At 36.9% G+C, this 20,794-nt stretch overlaps 3 protein-coding genes across 7 annotated transcripts in view; 2 read left to right on the top strand and 1 right to left on the bottom strand.

The window, feature by feature from the left end:
- Positions 1–483: 483 nt before the first annotated feature.
- Positions 484–6,862, top strand: LOC122014301. 3 transcript variants are annotated; one of them, XM_042570496.1, is made up of 4 exons: positions 484–1,794; positions 2,373–2,706; positions 2,795–5,205; positions 5,303–6,862. In XM_042570496.1, the coding sequence occupies exons 2-4, from the start codon at positions 2,485–2,487 to the stop codon at positions 6,438–6,440; spliced, it is 3,771 nt and encodes a 1,256-aa protein (XP_042426430.1). In that variant the 5' UTR covers positions 484–1,794; positions 2,373–2,484; the 3' UTR covers positions 6,441–6,862. The 3 variants fall into 3 exon arrangements, with proteins under 3 accessions (XP_042426430.1, XP_042426429.1, XP_042426428.1); XM_042570495.1 differs by having other exon boundaries at positions 484–1,730; XM_042570494.1 differs by having other exon boundaries at positions 484–793.
- Positions 6,863–7,423: 561 nt separating this feature from the next.
- On the top strand, positions 7,424–9,979 carry LOC122014302 (50S ribosomal protein L11-like). Its single transcript, XM_042570497.1, has 4 exons — positions 7,424–7,737; positions 7,811–7,983; positions 8,136–8,199; positions 9,629–9,979. Exons 1-4 carry the CDS (start codon positions 7,524–7,526, stop codon positions 9,835–9,837), a joined length of 660 nt encoding a protein of 219 aa, XP_042426431.1. The 5' UTR covers positions 7,424–7,523; the 3' UTR covers positions 9,838–9,979.
- Positions 9,980–12,957: 2,978 nt separating this feature from the next.
- Positions 12,958–20,794, bottom strand: part of LOC122013442 (serine/threonine-protein kinase ATG1a) — a 12,890-nt gene continuing 5,053 nt past the window's right edge. Inside the window, exons 6-14 of one of the 3 annotated variants that reach the window (XM_042569730.1) lie at positions 18,997–19,077; positions 18,812–18,917; positions 16,425–16,479; positions 16,087–16,226; positions 15,906–16,019; positions 15,652–15,809; positions 14,657–14,933; positions 14,513–14,583; positions 12,958–13,509 (exon numbers count right to left, since the gene is read on the bottom strand). In XM_042569730.1, coding sequence (XP_042425664.1) covers positions 13,288–13,509; positions 14,513–14,583; positions 14,657–14,933; positions 15,652–15,809; positions 15,906–16,019; positions 16,087–16,226; positions 16,425–16,479; positions 18,812–18,917; positions 18,997–19,077 — 1,224 coding nt within the window. In that variant the 3' untranslated portion in view covers positions 12,958–13,287. Of the gene's footprint in view, positions 13,510–14,512; positions 14,584–14,656; positions 14,934–15,651; positions 16,020–16,086; positions 16,227–16,424; positions 16,480–18,811; positions 18,918–18,996; positions 19,078–20,794 lie in introns of all 3 variants that reach the window. The other 2 variants (XM_042569727.1, XM_042569729.1) reach the window with 2 other exon arrangements.

Consider the following 20,794-nt stretch of genomic DNA (forward strand, 5'->3'; position numbering starts at 1 on the left):
ATTATCAAAAATATTAAATAAAAATACGCTCCTGGAAGTCCATAAAATACGCAATCCTCCCCACCAGTCACCGTTGCAGTTGCGGCGTCGCTATAAACGGTGGGTCCCACCATAAGTTAACATTCAGCAGAGTCAACCCGGGACGGAGAAACGAAGGTGGACTGGTGGAGCACAGCTCTCTAGCTCTCTCCCCCATCGCGTGGGGATGAACGAGTTTTTGCACCGCGCGGCGCCGAGTTGACTCGGAACGCGAATCCCAATTTTCATTAAATGCCTCGAAGTTACCCAAAAAGCTACCTTGAATGTTATGGCCGAAGAAGCGGTCCCATGAAGACCGGGTGATAGGAACACAAAGTACAATGCGTCTTCGGCCAATGGTAGACGAGGCTACGCCCTAATGGCTTAATCGTAATTATGTTCTAGACCGGAGGGTATTATTGCGACGCTGGTGGTCGAGGTGGTGGCGGAGATGAGGTGCGATGGTGTCTATAAAATACCACCACATCGAGGAGGATGACAAGAAAAGAGAGGAAAGGGGGCGGAGAAGAGGAGATAGACAGGGACGGATCGACGCAAGAAATAGCACGGAACGGAAGAGTTTCTGGATCGCGTGGAGGATAAGGAGCTGTCTTCTTTTATTTCTTGGGGAGGATCCGAGAAAGGAATTCATCCGTGATCAATTAATCCAGCGTTGAGATTGCAGCGGAGACGGAAAATTAAAGGAGGGAAAGAACGGGGAAAAGGAACGAGGCTGAAGGAGAGGATGGAGACTAGTCCACCTCCCCAGATCCAGGTACAGCAACCCTAGTTCCTCATATCTGTATGCTTTCTTTTGGTTCTCTTGCAACTCCAGTTTGCGCGATGAAAAAGGGGGTTTGGGTTCTGGAAGCTGCTATGATCTGCTGCGTTTGGCTTCGATGATCAGTTTCCTTGCGTGTCGGAACAGGTTTTTGGCTTCTTGGTCACAGGGAAGGGGGAAAACGTGGTCTTCGACTGTGGGTCATAGATCTGCACAGATCGGATTCTGCAATCTATCTCTTGTATATAGTGCTGACCATGGGTTTGGATTCTTCTCCTTCGGGATGTGCTTGTCGTGAGACTCGGTCAAGGGCTGCCCGTTTCGATGATCAGCTGTGGTTGGCGTTGTTATTTCCCCAAGGTTTAGATGATTTAGGTTTCCAGGTCACGAGGGTCAGAGATTTTTTGCCGAGCTTCATGTTGTTGTAGATCCTACCATTTACCACAGCATAGTCAAGATCTACCTATGATCGATCAATTTTAGGTGTTCACTTGGCCCTGGATCTGCTGTCTGTGTGGTCATCCGCTATTTTGGCATATCACAGGGCTGATTGGTTTTGTTGTTTTTCAGCGGCAGGCATTGACATTGTTTCTGGTTCAAGGCATTGTTTCTTTTCCTCAAACAGCCTAAGTACCGGTACCCATCGTGTTAGGGTTCACAGGATTGAAGATAATTACCAGGATGCTTTGATTCTTATTCCACTTTTCAAACAAACTACATAATATTTTGCTTCTGCTCCATGATCCAGAACCTCTCTGTTGCTCATGGACTTTTGTCCATATCAGCCTGGAATTTGTTATCATTTCGTCAATAGTTGGAACGAGCATTACAACACTTTGCATCCTTCTCTTGGAGACTGGCTTTTCTAATTAGGGAAATTTTATTTAATTGCTCGTGGAGGTGTTTGTCTTATTGAGAAGGCAGACTCTTGGTATGCATCTTATTCTGTGGAGCTGGATAATAATCATGTAGGATAGTAAATATTGCAGAACTTGGTACCCATCATCTCTACTTTTTCTTCATGTCATCTATCTTTGGCTCTTGTGGCAGGAGCAATGTTGATTTCATAGATTGTTGATTCTATTGCTGGAAGACATTTGATTGTTGCACAACTGTCTGTCTAGAGAAAGTAGTTAGTACTATCTATGAACTGGAAGATTAAGTTCAGAGCAGAACTTATGCACCATTAGCTTAGTCTCACAATATCAGGCCTTTGTCATTTGCGCCATTGATTGGTCATTTTTTGAGTGTGTATATTTGTTTCATAATGCCAAAAAATAAAAGAATTGCTGTGTATTTTCATTGAGTTCCTGTGCAGTTGGTTTGGACTAGGATCTGGAATTTGAATATTCAATCTATACATGATTTGGCTAGATTAGCTTGAGCAACCTGAGTTTATTATTGTTTATCATCTGTGTCTTCAAGTTGGTGTCTTGTTCGTATAAATCATTTAATGCTTTTGAACATAGTTGGGATGAGAGTTTCCTTTGATATTATTTCTCACCAGTAAAAGAATCATATGGAAATGCTTATCAGTACTGTTTGTACTAAACCAGTGGTATTTACCTTGCAGATTCATTTGTATGCTTGTGCTGTATAGCATATTTCCGAAGTTGAAACCAAGGATCAGATATCTGCAAGAGTGTTTTGGAACATTTACTTGAGGATTTTGATCATTGGGAGAGATGCTGAGTAATGTTGAAACTGGAATTCCAGGATCTATAGATCCTAACTTGAACAGGGAGACAACAGATAATGGCAAGAAATGGGCTGTAAAACGAGCTAGAACTTCATTTTCTGGGGGAAGAAAGAAAAAGTCGGTCAGAAGAATTTCCAAAGAGACTCAATTGATCCTGGATAAGGGATCCAGTGGAACAGGAGAGATGCCTCTCTCTGATTCTGAGAAGGTTCTACCTTTGTTACTTTTAAAGCTGCTCCAGATAGTCTTTCTTTCAACCCAATAATTGAGTTTACAGTAATTTCCTTCTTTTACAGGTTGGTGTAAGTATTCTTGGGCAACACTTCAGTGATTCCCTTAAGATTGTTCCCATAAAGAAAAGGAGACTTCTGTTTGTCCGATCTCCGTCATCTCCATTGCAATCATCATATTCAGATTATTCTGATCATTTATTAGAGAGTCAGACTGCCTCTGAATCATTAGCATCTGGCAATGATCATGATAAGAGATTTATTGACAACAAAAAACCTATTTCAAAACATGTGATCGAGGGGACTAGTGATGCTGCTGATTTCTCAGGTATCTCTATATTGGCTGCTGCTGCCTGCAATAGTGAAATAGTGGGTGAAGGTGTAAATTTGGGCTATTTGGTTCCAACAGAAAATTCTTTCAGGGAAATCAATTTAGAATCAACAGGAGACAAAAAAGAGCGTTCCTTATGTCAAAAGGACCTGCAATTACAGTCACTTGAAGACTTACTGGGTGACAGGGTAGCTATGGAAACTTATTCAACTTCAGTTCCTGTAGAAGATGAAAACAAATTTCATGATTCACAAAACAAAAACGGCTCCTCATTGCAAAATGTTTATGATAATATAAAATCTGCCTCTGTTTCTAGGCTTCACTGGGATCTTAACACTGATATGGATGCATGGAATAGCAATTGTGATGATCTTGTAATCTCTGGGCCAGTTGTTACCAATCCTTTATGTGGAAACAGGGAACGTGATAATAAGTTATTAGGTTGTGAAACTTGTGAAAAAGAGATGGATGATGGAGAAAAACGACGCTTTACAAAACTTGGCAAGAGCTTAGACATTCCTGGGTTCAACTCTCTTAAAGAGGCATCAGCAAAACCTGATATAGGTAATTGTTCAAGTCTTGATCATGAGAATGTCTGCTCTTTTGCTAATGGTAATAATTTGGTTGAAAAAATACATTCCTTGGATGATGTAACTGTCACCTTGGTTGGCTCTAGCGAGGAAGCAAAACTCATGCATGGTACTCCAGGGATCAACATTTGCTGTGCTAAAGTTATTTCTTCAGAAGTTGGTATTGCTCTTGGCTCTTCAAGGGACGGTTCATTGGCAAATGAGGCTACCAAAAAAGTAGCAGATAAGATGGATTCTGACTTGGGGTTGAAAACTGAACCAGTGCTTTATCATGCTCCTTTTAATGAGAATGTCACTTGTGAAATTAATGCTGAATTAGATAAGCCCCTTTCAAACATGGTCCAGTTAATCCATAAGCCAATCTGTAATGAAAATGTAAATATCATTGCATCAAGTTCCGAGAAACTCCCTGATGATAACCGTGTGATTAATACTTTGGTGGAGAGTAGTGATCAATTTCTTCTAGTTGCAGCATGTGACACCGCTGATGGAACTATACATTCTGACAAATCAGATGGCTCCAATAACATCCATGTTGACAAGCCTTCTGTTGTAATAAGTTCAAGTCCATCATTAGTTGGTCATCAACAGAATAGCCCAGAGGCATGTAACTCTGGGGAGTTGATAATGGCTGCTAAGTGTGAAAATATAAGAGCAGCTTTGATGGTAAACGATGATAATTTTGCTGGCTGCAAATCTCCTGTCTGTGCTCCAACTGTTACAGCTGTTCCAAAATCTGTTGAAGAGCTGGTAGTTGATATTAAGGAAACTGAGGCCCCATGCAAAAGCATCAAGGTTGTTTGTCAAATTTCCCATGGTGATAGTCACTTGGATGCATTTCAAGTGGGTGATGTTGTCACTGAACATGAAAAAAGCAACCTTGTTGGAGATGATGATTCTCAATTTGAGGATGGTGAATTTAGGGAATCTGTTTTACATGGTTGGGGGGAAGATGATGAAGTGGAATCTGAACATGTGGATTATGGGTCTGACAATGGGGAGAATGATATCTCTGAAGCTATTTCTGTCTTACCCTCTTCTGCCACTCTCTCTATGGAGAACATGACATTCAAAGCCAGGAATTTAACCAGTGCTGATGAAGTGCATGCTGGAAAGGATAGGCAGGTCATTTTTCCTCAGCAGCCCTCCTCTAGATGCTCATCCAAATCAGATTGTCCAGATGCAGGACAAGTGAAGAGAACTACTGCTGATCTTGATCACAAAAAACATTTAGCACATAATAAGAACAGCGTGGAAAGAGATCTTACTGGATGTAATAATGAAAATGACACAAGTAGGGAACCTTTGAATGTGAGGATGAAGTCATCAGGATGGGATCGGCTGCCGGAGGGAAGTAGGCATGCTGGAGAGAGCCTGTTAGATCATGGGATTGCTTCTACTAGGCAAGATGATCCTTCTTGTTCTTTACGCTTGTTTGTTGATGATGAATCATTAAGAAGATCTGGCTCATCATTTAAGGGAGCTTTATCATCTAGAGTTGAGGCGCCAAATTCCTCGGACGAGACATGCAGGAAAGATAAATTTCTCAGAAGCAGGTAACACTATAACCTTCTTATCTTCTTCCTTGCCCTTTGGAGATTTCTTGCAATGTTTGTATGCACGCTAACTATTCTGCTCTAATGTATGTTCTAGGTACAGTGGTCATGATAGTCTTGAAGCAAAAGCTAAAAGGAATGCTACTCATAACTCATCAGGGTGGGGCGGATCATCTGGACATACTCAAAGCGGGGTCAGGGATGAACATTGGTTTGATTCTCCAAATTCACGTGGACCCAGACATCATGGTTCACCTGGCTACTATGATCCATCAAGTTTTGCACGGCCTTCTTCAAGGAATGCAGCTGCAGCTGCTGTTAAAAAGGTAGAGAGTAATGGGTTTGTTGTTGCACCTGATGGAACCTTAGTGAAGGCAGGTGGTGCTACATCTGCTGGCCGTGTGACCAAAAAACCTGTTAATGGGTCTTTGCAAAGCACACATCCGTCTAGGTGGGGGCTACAAGCTGAGAGAGATCATCCATGCGGGGAACAAAGAAGACTCCAAAACTCAAGGGATGTAAGCCCTGATAGGCACTTCACTATTGGGAGGGGGCAGACTGGTAGATATGTTCGTGAACTAGACAGTGATCAGTATGGAAGATCTATTCCTCATGACAGAACAGAATCATCCCTATCAGGGCACCGTTTGTCCACAAGAGATCGAAGTTACTCTCCTAACAGAAGGCCTCTTCGTCTTTCTCATCCTCACATCAGATCTCGTTCTAGATCTAGAACTCGTTCACCGATACGTTGCACATCTCCTAGGGGAAGACATGATATAGGGGTGAACAATGTCCCTGGTTTCCGCAGGCATAGGAGATCTCCAGTAACGAGAATGGACAGAATGAGGTCGCCCAATACCAGGGATAGTTCTGAGGAGCGGATGATTTTTTATGACTCGGTGTCTACAGCCCTTACGTCCCCTTCATATTCTACAAGATGGATCGATGGAAGGAAGGAATCACCCAATCATCTAAAGGAGCATAGCTATAAGAGAATCTCTGGTAGGAGCCCACCTATGAGTGTGTATAATGATCATAGGCTTGGTTCCTTGGAGTCACATGGAAGATCAAAGCCCAGTGATTATTTTCACTCTCTTCAGTCGAGCAGAAATGCTGACTTCAGCAGGGGATACAAGTATGATAATAGTGATGATAGAAGGGGACAGGATGGCAGAGACAACTATCTTCGTTCTGCGAGACAATATGATAACAACAAGAAGCGAATAAGGTAGTTTGTTTAGGAGGGTTTCAAGATAATGATTTTTATGGAAATTTTAGAGGTTTCATCAACTAGGGAATCTATGGAGTTGTGGAGAAGCATAAATCATTTATGTACGACAGTGCATATCGTACCATGTGCATTTGGCTTCTGCTCGTGTGGACACCACCACATTAATACTTTTTTTTTTCCCTTTTTTGGTAAAGGCGCCAAAAAGTTGCTTCTTCATTTGTCCACCTTGTAAAACCATTACCTCAGTTGAAATTTCCAATTTTGGGATCAAAGCGCTGACCTTGTTTTTCTTTCCTTTTTTTTCATAAATTATGTTAGACCATTTTGGTGGGTTGTACTCCCTTTTTGATCTCACTGAAATATGATTAATTATTGAAATTGTAGTTTGCCTTTGGCATTTCATGTGCATTGGCAGTTTAAGCACATTTGAACACTTAATTCAGCTGCATTGCTGTTGGGTTTTATTTGTACTTTGCAACTTTGTGATCAGTTCTGCAAAAACTACTACCAGGTATGTCTTCCATTGTATTAGGAACTTACATTTTTGTCTATGCCGACTTGATAATTTGTGTAGGGCCTTTGAATTTCGGCGTACTCTTAAATGCGATTTCGTTTTGGCTAGAAATTAAAATCCTTGTCTTAGATGTCTTTTATTTATGTGCTAATAATTTGACTGACTCAAAAATCTGGCTGGGCCTACTGTCCAATCTTACTCAAAAACTAGGCTCGACCCAGTGCAGCACGGGCCACAGTGTTCAAGTGTTACGATCGACGCCAATAAGCTGAAGGCATTTTCATCATCGGGCAAAGGGCCAAGATGAAGAACTTGATTTGAATTATCAAATGCTCAATTTGGCAGCGTCAGATATAAATGGGCCAAGATGAAGAACTTGATTTGAATTATCAAAAGCCCAATTTTGGAGGGTCAGAATAAATGGGCCTAGATGTAGAACTTGATTTCAATTATCAAATGCCCAATTTGGCAGGGTCAGATATAAATGGGCCAAGATGAAGAACTTAATGAGCCACGTTGTAACCTCCCTCTCTATCCTATCGCAACTTCGCTCTGTGCGCTCGCTCCTCCATGGCAGCAGCCATGGCCGCCTCTCTTCCCCTCTCGGCCTACGCTTCTCCTTCACCCACCAATTCGCGAAGGAGCCTCTCCTCCTCCTTCCTCCCTCCCCTTTTCGCCATTTCCCCCTCTTCTTCCTCGTTTTCGCCGTCCTTACGCTCTCGGCGGCCGCCCCTCCCCGTGAGGGCGATGGCTCCGCCCAAGCCTTCGGGGAAAGCCAAGAAAGGTTAAAGAACTATTCTTGATCAAATTTTTTGTATTTTCCTGGACCATCTATCGGTTACTTGGTTTTCTGGCAGTGGTGGGCATGATAAAGCTAGCCCTGGAGGCGGGCAAGGCGACTCCCGCGCCACCAGTGGGGCCTGCGCTCGGTTCCAAGGGCGTTAACATCATGGCTTTCTGTAAGGAGTATAATGCCAAGACCGCCGACAAGGCTGGCTACGTCATCCCCGTCGAAATCACCGTCTTCGATGTGAGCAATTCCAATTTGGTGCTCTTGGTTTGATTTGAATTGAACTTCGGAAATTGTGTGTTTTTGTGTGAATTTTCAGTTTAAATGTTCTAAAAAAACAATCACGCATCTTTGAATTAGATAGCTATATTGAACAAATCTCTCTTTAACAGGACAAAAGCTTCACCTTTATTTTGAAGACTCCACCGGCTTCAGTTCTGCTCCTCAAAGCTGCAGGTGAGCGCAATTTAGCAGCTACAGTTTGTTTAATTATTTTTATTTTATTGTCTTCTCTAAATCATTCCAATTAGTTGAAATCCTCAACCCTAACTGTTAGTTGCTACGAATCCTATAACAAAGTTCTTGCCCTATCAGTATCTGGTTTGATTATTCTGATGCTGCGTTCCTCAGCTAGAAATTTCATCTTACAGATACTTAGTTATACTCCATCCATGTGTGAGATGCAAATTAAATTGGACAAATATGCTAAATCAAGTCTACTGTGACTATGTTTGGTAGGAAAAATGGAAGGATGAAGGGAATGAGATTGCAATTGAATTATAACTGAAGTCATTCCCTTGTCTGCTCTTCTTAATCTAATGGTATGATAAGAAGAATGATTTGTTTTATGTTATTTATGTTTTGTCCATTAGAACCATTTGTTCAATTTGACCTGCAATGGTCCTTCCATCTCACCATCAGGTCTATCCAATTCATCTAGTCCACTTTGCCTATCTTACCATTTTTCCCTCTCGACATGCTTGTTCTGTTCAGCCTATCTGGTTTTTCTAGTCTACTCAGCCTGTCTAGCCCCTCCTGTAGGCTAGTCTACTCAACCTAAAAATGACAAGTAATATATTTAGTAACCGTGAATTGAATACTCCACCTTTAAACCATGGAGTGGAACGTCTCATTCCTTTGAATGATTATTCCTTCCTAACTTTCCATTTAAACATTGAAATTGAATCATAAAGAGAATGAATTATTCTTATTCTATTCCACCCTACCAAGCGTTGCCTAAATATTATTATTTCCCTATTGATGATTTGTACATTATGATTTACTGCTATTTGTAGTTTAATTATTGTGTCTGATTTCCTATCTAGTTGTTATGTTTCCTTGTCATTTTGATATTTGATGCTTTTGCCTTCTCTAAATAAATCAATCACTACATTATTCATAGGGCAAGTTATCACTATATTAACATTTATGCAGTTCTATAACTCCGCATTTTTTTTTAAAAAAAAATATGATATTTTTTCAGTTGGATCAGTTTCAATATACTATGAAATCTCCCTTCATCTCAAGTTCCAAAATTTTAACAGTAATTCTTATGTTTCTATAGAAACTAATAGGGCAGGTTTTACAAACACTAAACACTGGAGATTTAATTAGATATAATTTATTTAATTAAAAATACTGCTACTCTTTGAATGTAGTTTAGATTTTCTGCCTGAAGTTCTTAGGTAGTCTAATTGAAAAGAAGAAAATAGCTCTACTTAAACAATTAATGAAAATAAATATGGATGGAAAACCTGTTAGTCGTATGGTTATGTATGTCTATATCAGCATTCAACTACCATCAATTTTCTTGTCTATGGTAATGAAAAATACAGCGGGGGAAAAAATAGGTCTACTTGTTCATGCTTTTTTTCTTAATTTCTAGGAATCGAAAAGGGTTCCAAAGATCCACAGCAGGAGAAGGTGGGAAAGGTAACCATTGAGCAGTTGCGTGCAATTGCAACAGAGAAGTTACCAGACTTGAATTGCACCAGCATGGAGTCGGCTATGAGAATCATCGCAGGGACTGCTGCTAATATGGGCATCGAAGTTGATCCACCAGTTCTGGAACCTAAAAAGAAGGCAGCAATCTAACTCATGTATTTTGTGTTATTCCTTTTTCTTCTTCTTTGATGGTAGATCCACCTGAGCAGGTCACTACAGTTTTGTACTAGACTTCCTATTGATTCTGAGGACTTGACTTTATTTTGCTCATGAAATTACTGGTTCAAGCATAGCATGTATGCCTCCGTTTGTATTTGTATGTATGATATAAAGGCTTGCTTGTGATGTGGGGAAAAGATAAAGTCTCCACGCGTTCTATCCAAGTAAAGATATTTTACCTATATGGATAGAAAAGTTAAAGCGGGACCAATCGGAATAAAGAATATCTGGCCGACTGAGATGAATATCGCTCGGACAGGGCTGGCTGTCCAAGTAGCAGTCCAAGTATTCGGTCGACCGAACTGGTTGTCCAAGCTGACTATTCGAGTACCCAATTGACCGGGATGAGGGTCATTTGGACGGCGGTGCGTAAATTTTCAGTTGGTTGTCGAAGTACTCTACCGATCAAGGCTTAGAGGACATTATCGTATAGCATTCGTAGGTGAAAGATGAAGGGACAGGGGGATTAATAATCAAGATAATTATTGTACGTATTTATGATAAAACAATAATGAAGATAAAATAAGAAAATAGTAAAAGACATGTATAATAAGGGGAAGGAGAAACAAAGAGAAACACATGCCCATCTATATTTGTTATGATATCATTGAAGGTAAAGAAGTCAAGATAAGGATACCTTCTATTAATAATTAATATCATTAAATAGGAGAAGATGGAAGGTCATAAAAAAATATATAAAAGGATATGTTAAATATGAAAAAAATAAGGGGGCGTTTGATTTAGGATAATACTTAATAGGAGTGGGGAATGGGAATGAGAATCATTGATTCCCATTGTTAATGTTTAGATTATAGGAATAGGAATACAAATAAGGGAATGAATCCTTGAAATTGGGTAATGACTCATTCCTATGTACCTCCCCTTCAATGAGTCATTATCCTATTTTCATCAATCAAAATATTCCCTTATTCCAAAAATACCCTTGACTTAAAACTAAAATTTTCTCCATTAATATCAAATATCAAAATATATTTATTTATTTATTTTTTCATATCACTTATCTCTCCTTATTCTCTCTCATTATATTTTCTCTCTCATCATAGTTTCTCTCTCATCATTTTATCACACACTTTCTCTCTCCTTAATCTCTCCTATCACACTCTCTTTCCTCTTTTTTCTCATTACATTTTCTCTCTCATCATACTTTCTCTCTTCTCAATCTCTTCCATCGCACTTTCTTCCTTCTTTTGTTCCTCATCACACTTTCTCTCTCATCACACTTTCTCTCTCCTCAATCTCTCCCATCACACTCTCTTTTCTCTTTTTTCTCATCACACTTTCTCTCTCATCATACTTTCTCTCTCCTCAATCTCTCTTATCACACATCCTCCTTTTTTCCTCAACACGCTTTCTCTCTCACCATACTTTCTCTCTCCTCAATCTCTCTCATCACACTCTCTCTCCTCATTTTTTCTCACTATATTTTCTCTCTCTTCATCCTCTCCTATCATACTTTCTCTCACATCATATTGTCTCTCATCATGCTCTCTCCAATCACACTCTTTTTTCATTTTCTCTTATCACACTTTCTCTCTCTTCATTCTTTCTTATCACACTTTCTCTCTCATAATACTTTCTCTCTCATAATTCTCTTTCATCATATTTTTCTCTCACATTCATCTTTCTCTCACATCTATTTTTTTCTCTTAATTTCCTTTAAGGGTAAAAAAGGAAACTTTGATTTATTCCGATAGAAGATATACAACTAACCAAACATTGCTTTTAAGAGTGATATCCATGCTCATACTCATTCCCATTCCACAATACAATGATTCTCATTCCGATTCTTTTTTCTAAGAAAGAACCAAACGCCCCCTAAGATTCATCTCCATCTCTAAACTCTATTATTTTAATTTCTTTTTCTGTTATTATTTCTGATTTGGGTATTGGAGTGTAAACATTGGATCACTTCTGGCGTCTTTGTTTGCAGATATTTCCGAAAGCTATGATCCCTCATTTTCTAGGCAATGATGGTCAAAACTTGAGCCATATCATCGATGAGTCATCCTAAAACATCTTGTAGCAGGAACAGCTTGGATGCCAATTGTTTGCAAATAAAATATTTAAAAGGTTGGATGGTTGAGAACCTTAGCTTCTCTTCCTAAATAGGAATAATTCCATAGACTACCATAAAAAAAAAATAGATTTGATAAATAGGATGGGAAAAAAGATGAAGCTGTCACTTTAACGATCCCTTCACATGAAAAAGATCAAGCACCTAGTTAAGAGTATAAATGAGTCAAGACGTTCGTGAGCTATTCAGGCCTCAACTTGTAAAAAAATTTATTCGATTAAGTTAACAAGCCAAGCTTGAGCCTGATTTCAAGCTCAAAAATATTATCAAACGAGCTCGAGCTTAACAATATTTGATTTGTGAGTTCACAAATATATTTATTTAGAGGCTCACCAATATATTCATTTAGAGGTTCACGAAAGACTTGCGAATATATTTATTAAGAGACTCTTAATTAAAGGTCACATAAATAATAAATATAATAATATATTATTAATTATTATAACTAATTATCTTAAATGAACTTGAATTAAACTCATTTAATTTTTAAATGAACTTTTTCTTTTTTGAAACTCAAATTTTTTTTTTTATTATGAGCCGAGCTCAAACTTCAGGACTAAAATTCGAATCGAAATCAAACCAAGCTTTGGGATAATAAACCGAATCTAAACTCAAGTCTCTTATTATATGACTCCACTTGATTCGTTTACAGCCCCCACCTAGCGAGGCAGTACTAGTTGAAAATTAATTTTCAAAGTCTATTAAAGCGACCATCACCCATACAGCCAACGCATGGGGGCAATTTGGTACATATGATACTTAAGACACTTGGTTGTTTGGTAAAGTCACTAGTAATTTATTTTTCAAAAGAGGTATGATTTTTCCAAAGAGGTATATGTTTATATATACATGAGAATAGTTTATTTATAAGAAATACTCTTCAGATTTTTTTTTTTTCTATTTGGATTTCTTATTAAAATTTAGTTATTTTTTAATGTTAGATAGACAAAAAAATATATAAAAAATCACCTCATTTACATCACCAGCCAACAGACGAATAATTCTTCCAGTGTTGCTTATTTACAGAAATATATATATATACATTTCAGTTTTCCTTTGGAAGCCATGACTTGGGATTAATAGTATACACAATGATATCCCAACTATGAATTCCGAAACAAAAATCAAAGAGTTTCAAGTATTGCTATGCGAGTTTTCTCCATTTGGATGTCAGATCAGAATATGCTTTGTCAAACCAAAGCAACTTCGGATATCATTTTGTTAGTAAATACTACTTACAAGGAGCCAAATAATCCCCAGACACGCCTATCACTTGCTGCAAAGATCTAATGGTTTGGCCTGGAAACACTATCTGCCATTTGAGATTTATTCAGGCGAGTTCTCAAATTTGACACATACCTGCATAGACGTTGCCGATCGGAAGATGACAGAGAGAATGGTGGGTTCAATGGTAACTGTGTGGCTTCAACCATGACGAATGTCAGATAAGTAATAGCTTTAGAATAAGATGCTGCTGCTTTACTCAATTGCCCCATAAGCTCTTCCACCTGAAAACAAGAGTGCTTTCATCTATCATACGAAAAAGCCAAAAAAAAGAGAAAAAAACAGAGACCATCAACTTGTACAACTCTACATACCTTTATCTAACAGCTAGATAACGCAGATGCTTCAAATTCAATAGTTTGTTATTCTTAGGTACCTAGGGGGCGCTTACAAATTTCTTTATAGGTCAATCTATTTGTTGATACGCTTTAACAACAGATATGAAGGTCGTATGATTCACTCAAACTTATATTAGGTTCCTGTACTCTACATACCTTTTGTAATGCCCATTGAGAAACAGATACCTTATAATTTCAACATAGGCCACATGACTTTTGTAATTCTGGTTGGACTCCTGTTAATACTTTTTGTGCTTAACTAATCAATTCAATGATTGGTAACTGTAAGGTACCAATGGAGCATCTTCAGACTTCTTTATAGAGCAACAATCTATTGATACTCAACAATATACAATTTACTGAAATTTATATTAAGTTCCTACAGTACATATTAGTTATCAGACAAACAAAAAAAAAAAAATCCATACAGTTTAGATACACTAAAATATTTACTAGCAAAATACATTAAAATATTTGCTTAGGTAGACAAAATTCCAGTCTGAGATTGATATTTCCATACAGTTTTTATTGCATCAATTACCACCTTGCACTTTTGAATATTTCAACTTGTTGTCTGGTTCTTAAAAACAGCATATAATATTTTTTTAAACAATTGATGAAATATTATTTTATATGCCAACTCATTAAGATATTGAATCTCAAAGACTATGGATTTGGGACAAAAATGTAAGTATAATTCCTAAATTAATCAATAGACCCAGTAGCACTATATATAATTATTATTTTTTTAATTAGCATCAGGACCTAATATCGTATTTCTTAAATATTGGGTGCCATGTAATACTCGCAATCTGCAATATTATTATAGGTGAGGGTGAGATGCATCATCAAAAGATAGAACAACAAAGAGAAGCAAGTAGTCACTTACAGCTCCATTTTTCCCAACTGTTAAAGCCATCTGGAATATAATTTCCATTGCATCTGGCATCTCTGCTTCACCTGAAAGGCACAAAGACTATTTAACAAAGGCTGTGGAACATAAAATCAGCTGCAATATAAGGCAGGAACAAACCATCAGAATGTTGGACAATATTAGATAACTTTTCTGCTCGATCGTATGCAATAAGAAATCCGTTCTCAGCCCAAGAGAAAACTTGTACTGGATTTGTGAAACCCAATTCTTCTAAAATATTTTGAGAGATGCCATCCCTTTGATGATGTTGCTGGTTGAGTAAGTCTGCTTCAGTTGTTGACGCCATCATTGTGTCGCACAGCTGAATAATTACTTTCCAAATAGCTAATATCACCAGTTCCAATGAAAACGATTCCAGACTCAGTCTGGCATCAAGCTGTAACCATCACAAAATTGTCAGCAGTGAAATTTCCTTTTTTTTTATTAGGAAAATAAGGGCATTCATGTTTCTAACAATGGTGTATTTGCCACATTAGTTGAAAGGTTTCTTTCTAAAGCCTTAGATGGAATATTGATGTGTGATGGAAATAACTAGCCAAAAGTCAATGACTAATTTGAAATTAATAATAAAAACAGGAATGAAATCCCTTATCAAGCAAAGGAGACAAAATGTTATATACAGGCTTTACTTATATATCATCTTATAAATATCCATTACTTTGGTTGCTTGAAAATTATACACAAATATCAGAAGGGTCATTAAATAAGAAAATCAATATGCTACATACAGATCTTTTAAACATGAATTAAAATAAAGTATCCATTACTTTGGTTGCTTGAAAATTATACACAAATATCAGAAGGGTCATTAAATAAGAAAATCAATATGCTACATACAGATCTTTTAAACATGAATTAAAATAAAGATCAGTGCTACTAAAATAAGAGTACAGAATACACCATCTGATCCACTTCATCTAATTTTCCTAATTTCTTTCTTTGTAAAGAATCATGGAACGCTTGTTCTTTGATATGAAAAGGTAAATTAGATTGTGAAGAATATATAAGGAAATCGCCGAATTATAATTCTTGAAGAACTATTAAAATCTGTAACAGTATGAAAAAAAAATGAAGTTAAATCAGAACTTACATACCTTTTCTTGAGTTAATTCTGTTAAAGCATTGATATATTGACTTAAAAACTGAATCCTAGAGAAAGGATGCACTGATGTTGTCCCATGCAATTCTTCTGATGCAGTAAAAGAAGCTTGTGACTGTGATGAAAGAGAAGGAACATGGCTGTCCATGGTATCTGCACGATGTATTGAAAGCTCAGGTCGCTCCTCAGATTTAACTGGACCTACATATCCTCTTCTGGTCATATTCAATCTGCAGTTAGGTACCATACTTGTGGAATTTTCATTCAAGGATGGCTCCAAAGAAGATGTACAAGTCTCCATTAATGCAAAATTAGCATTAACAAGAACATAGTCTTGTTCGATGAATTCCAATGAGTCAGCAACTGAAAAACAAATTAATATTGTAAAGATCAGTTTAGGGTAGGCAACATTTCTGGCAGTCACCACTACCTCTTGTACTATTTAAGCATGTAAAACTCTTATCCGTGCTTGCAATCTTCGAGTTAGAAATATCTGATAAATGTGATGGCCCAGCGTCATCTACACCAACATCTAGAACGTTTGCAGATTCACTGGGTGTCTCAATTGTCCTAAAAAGCAACATAAAAAAAGCATTTAGCTTTTACAAAAATTAAGGCTCTGAAAGGTAAACAAGTAATTCAGATAGCTGCATTTTATTGTACTAAAGCTGATTTTTTTGTGTGTCAAAAAAAGAAAAGCTTTATTTAAAAGTCATTAATCACGAGGAATTAATTTGCAAAAAACATAAATTGTAGTTTCAAGTTAACCTTGGTGTGTTGAGGAAATTGTGATTGAAGAATTCTTCAAATGACAGCCTCTCAACTGCAAAATAATTTGAACTCAATGTTATGGCTGCATGAATCAGAAACAAGTCTTCACATTGTCCATAATTATGTGAAAACTAATTTTTATATTGAATTGCATAAAAAGGAGAATTTTGGTTTAAAATTTATAAATGTAACAAAGAAGTGATAACTAAAAACATATCACGAACACATATAGCCTACATGATCAGGAAATAAACTTTTGTGAGAATAGAATGTTTTATCCAATAACAATAATTTTGCTATTTTTCAAATGCCAATTTATTTGGCATGCCATATATGCTAGAAACCTACTAATTGCATCGAGTGCCACATGTTTTAATGCAGCAACAGCAACATGTCTGCCCCAACTTCTTAGGGTCAGTCCATGGATTTTATTCAACCGTAGAATTATATGTAAGGCCATATTATCGCTAAAACTCAGGGTATTTATTTAAATTTTCTTTGGTCTTCCTTTTTTCCATTATCATTTATCGGATCACAGTGCTTTTGTTTTAATTTTCTTTAAACAAATTCCTAAATTCTAACCTAGTTTCTCCCAATTATCATCTATCGAAGTTCCACAAAATAGACCTCACAAACTCTATGACCTTGCACTAAACCTATAATCCATAAAAATATTCACATCTTATATTCTAATTTTACTACATTGACTTGTTGTTTCTTGTTCTTTACTAGCCCACACTCTCATATAACATAGTTGATCATCTAATATTCTTTAAAAAAAAATTCCTTTTAGTAATGACACATGACAATAGAACAAGATTTTGAAGTCGCGTCCATTTTAACCATCTAATTTTGAATCCTGCAAATAATATCACTTTAAGTAACCAGGATCCAGCTTAGCAATTCCATACTAGGAAGGATATCCTTGTTGTCTTGGAGTCTGATCCTAACTCATTCTTGTTCTAAATAATTTGAATGTGGTAGTTCATTGCTGTGGAAAAAACATGCACTTCAGTATTAACAAAGAGAACTAGCTGAGTTTCATAGGATTACAAGCCTCATCCCTCATGAATGCATTATAGACCAAAGACCATTAAGAAAGGACCATGTTAATAGATAGCAGTGCTCATAATGGAAGATGTTCTTATTTTACTTAAGGAACCAAGTTTGGTATAACATTTTAAGTTTGGATCTTATCATTCTGAAATTGCATCAAGGCATGCAACACATGAAAAGAATGCCATAAGCAGCATTTACTTCCATTGTATATCAAAAGAGTATGAATGACAACAAGACTAGAGAACCCATGCCTTGTGAAGACACCAAATCAGTAACGAACCTAGCACATCAAAGAAATGCACTGGTGCAATCACATAACGCCTGCTTGTAGTTGGCATCAAAGGGATAGGTAGCGTTTTAATAGTTTTTATAGGTGCAACAAAGAGTAGGGACTATTCAGATAAGTAGATATGAATCAAAAATGCTTTTAGGAATGGATACAAGTAATATAACCACATTTGGTAGCACCATTATATTCTGAGTATAGACTTCCAGAACATAGAGGTATGTGGAATCAAATGTTTCCTAAACTATAAAGAAGGTATGTTAACTGGCATGTGAGAGACTTTGACTGGCACATCCCACTTTCAAGTAATTAACAGGGATTCTTTTGGTAGAATAGACAAGGTGATTTTGGTTAGGCACAGAATATCAAACCTCGTGTTGATATGATATTATTATCTGAAAATTGTTGTTACCCTAGAAACTTCCATTATGTGGTTTAAATATTTTTAAATTGGCATGGGATTTGAAGTCAACGAACAGATGAGGTTAACTTGGAAACACTATGGAGCTTTGTAACAACCATGTAGTCCACCATGGATGGGTGTGTGGAATCAACATTTAGGAGAAAACTAGGCGACTCACCAAAAAATAAAAGCTTTTTAACGTTAAATAGGCCTAAATAGATATCAGATAGGTACCAAATATGTACTGGATAAATTACTAATGTTACAAAAGATTTATGAGTAGTAAACATAATAATATATATTAAGCATTAAATAGAAGTTCAATATTGAATTGATCACTTATGTTTTAGGTGGACTATACACTTTCTATTTCAAAATTATGATGTATGTGAGAATACTTTTCCAATGTGGCTGATATTATGAACTTCTGACCAGTTGACACCTATATCTATTCAGCAAACCTTGCTTTTAACAACAGAATCAGATGAAGAATATATACATTCCCATGAATGCCCTTTGGTAGTGCTACTGGGCATAGAAGTAAACAAATATTTAATAACCATAAGATATAAATACAGGGTGATTAATTTCTCATTAATAATTTAATACTATGACAAAGAGAAACAAGTACTTAACCAGGATTCCGACGGAGAAGTCTCTTGCAAATGTGTGTACAATCAGGATGTAAACTCACATCTTCTGGAAAATGCAGTTCATGAGACGCCATTATATTCATAAATAGCTGCAAATCACAGCAAACAAGAAAGGAATCATTAACAATTTTATGAGGTTAACAATGCAATAGTAAAGAAATTAGCAACCTGGCGATGAGTATCACCATCAAAAGGTAGCTTCCCAGTGACCAGCTGGAACAGAATTGTTCCAACACTCCACAAGTCAGCCTGCATTTGACAAACAGTTCAATCTATTAATAACACAGACAGAATATTCACCTAAGTATTTTAGCATGTTCTCAAGCTTATCTTGGCATCGTATTTTCTGTCCTGAATTATCTCAGGAGCCATGTATAAAGGAGAACCACAAAATGTGTCAGCTAACCCTTGAGGCATTAAATATCTGACAGAATGTCATATATCAGAACTAGGAGAAGCAAAGGAATAAGAGGAACAAAAATCAGGTCAATGACAGTAAAACAACAACCAAATCATGAGTGCAAACTATTAGGAGTCGAATGTAGGGAGTTTATCCTTTAATTAGGTCAATGGCAGTAATTTCTATAACGATGCTCCACAAAAGATAGCATAACATAACTTGTAACTTTTGTTACTGCAACATTGGCCATCTCTATCACTTTTACCAACTGATTGATGATCAGCTATAAAATTCAACCTTAATCCAACATAAAAACTTACGAAAAACATGAGGGTTGAAGGAAATATGCCTGGGAATTTAGACAAGTTGAATAAGAAAAAAAAGGTTAATCAATGCATATGTTCATTATCAAATTATGCAGCCAAATGAAGGTCATCCATCAATCAATACAATATCAATCATGAAAGTGTTGAATACCAGTCAAATAATACACATCATCTGCCCATGGTTATCTAGATTAAAATCAATATTACGATATCTTATAATTCTGTGACCGAAATTTGACTGGGAAATTCAGATCCTATGTAGGACATAAATTCGATTGGGATCTCACAAATTTACTATTTAATCCTTTGTTTTCTGATTTCCTAGGTATGATTTCAATCCTGACAAACTTAACTTCATGGAATATATACCTACAACATGAGCATTTTAAAGATTAACATCCACTAAAATAGTCCATCTTTTACATGTCATATCATATAAGAAAATTTTCGATTATATGACAGATCTTTTTAACTTTCAAGTAGAATCTAAGTTTGAAATGTTTGTAATAATACTAATGCAGAGAACCTATCCTATAATAGTATTATGTTTTAGGATCTTATGATCCTATCCTACAGTTCAATCCTATAAATTTTTTACTGTGCTTAGGGTGGATCTCTCATGAAAACCATTGAAAATTAGTATCTAACTAGTGCTGAGATGCAACGAAGGAGCAATATAAGAAATTATTATCCAGAAGAAAGCAATGACATATTCCAATTAGCCTAGCTCTTTGGGAGGATTTCAATCCTACAACCTTGAAATTTGCATAGTTACATACATCTAACTCCTGAGATGCAACCCAGGAGCAATATAAGAAAATATTACTAGCAGAATGCAACAATACATTGTTATGCATAAAAGTGAGAATGCATGTTATATTGTTATTTTAGTAGTGAATTTTCTCCATTGTATGATTTGAATAGTAATGTTGCTAAAATTATAACATCAAAACATTCCATTCCTTCGTAATGAAGGCGAAACCTTCTTTTCAATCTACCCAACTTAAATTTTAGACAAGATTCTTTTTTCTTTTTTTTTTAAGCTAGCACCAGGTATTGGGAATGACCGGCCCAACTCACGAAAGTTTCCCATGGTCATCAGGATAAATCCAAAAGCACTCGTAGCAGGCGGTCTAGCAACCCAACCGAGGAAAATACCCTACAGTGCACCGTAGTTAGGAATCGAACCATTGGTACTTGAGAGACTACATGGGTGCTCTGCTCCTGCACCATAGCCTAG

The sequence above is a fragment of the Zingiber officinale genome, chromosome 8B, assembly GCF_018446385.1.
Source record: "Zingiber officinale cultivar Zhangliang chromosome 8B, Zo_v1.1, whole genome shotgun sequence".
In the NCBI taxonomy this organism is placed as follows: Eukaryota; Viridiplantae; Streptophyta; class Magnoliopsida; order Zingiberales; family Zingiberaceae; genus Zingiber; species Zingiber officinale.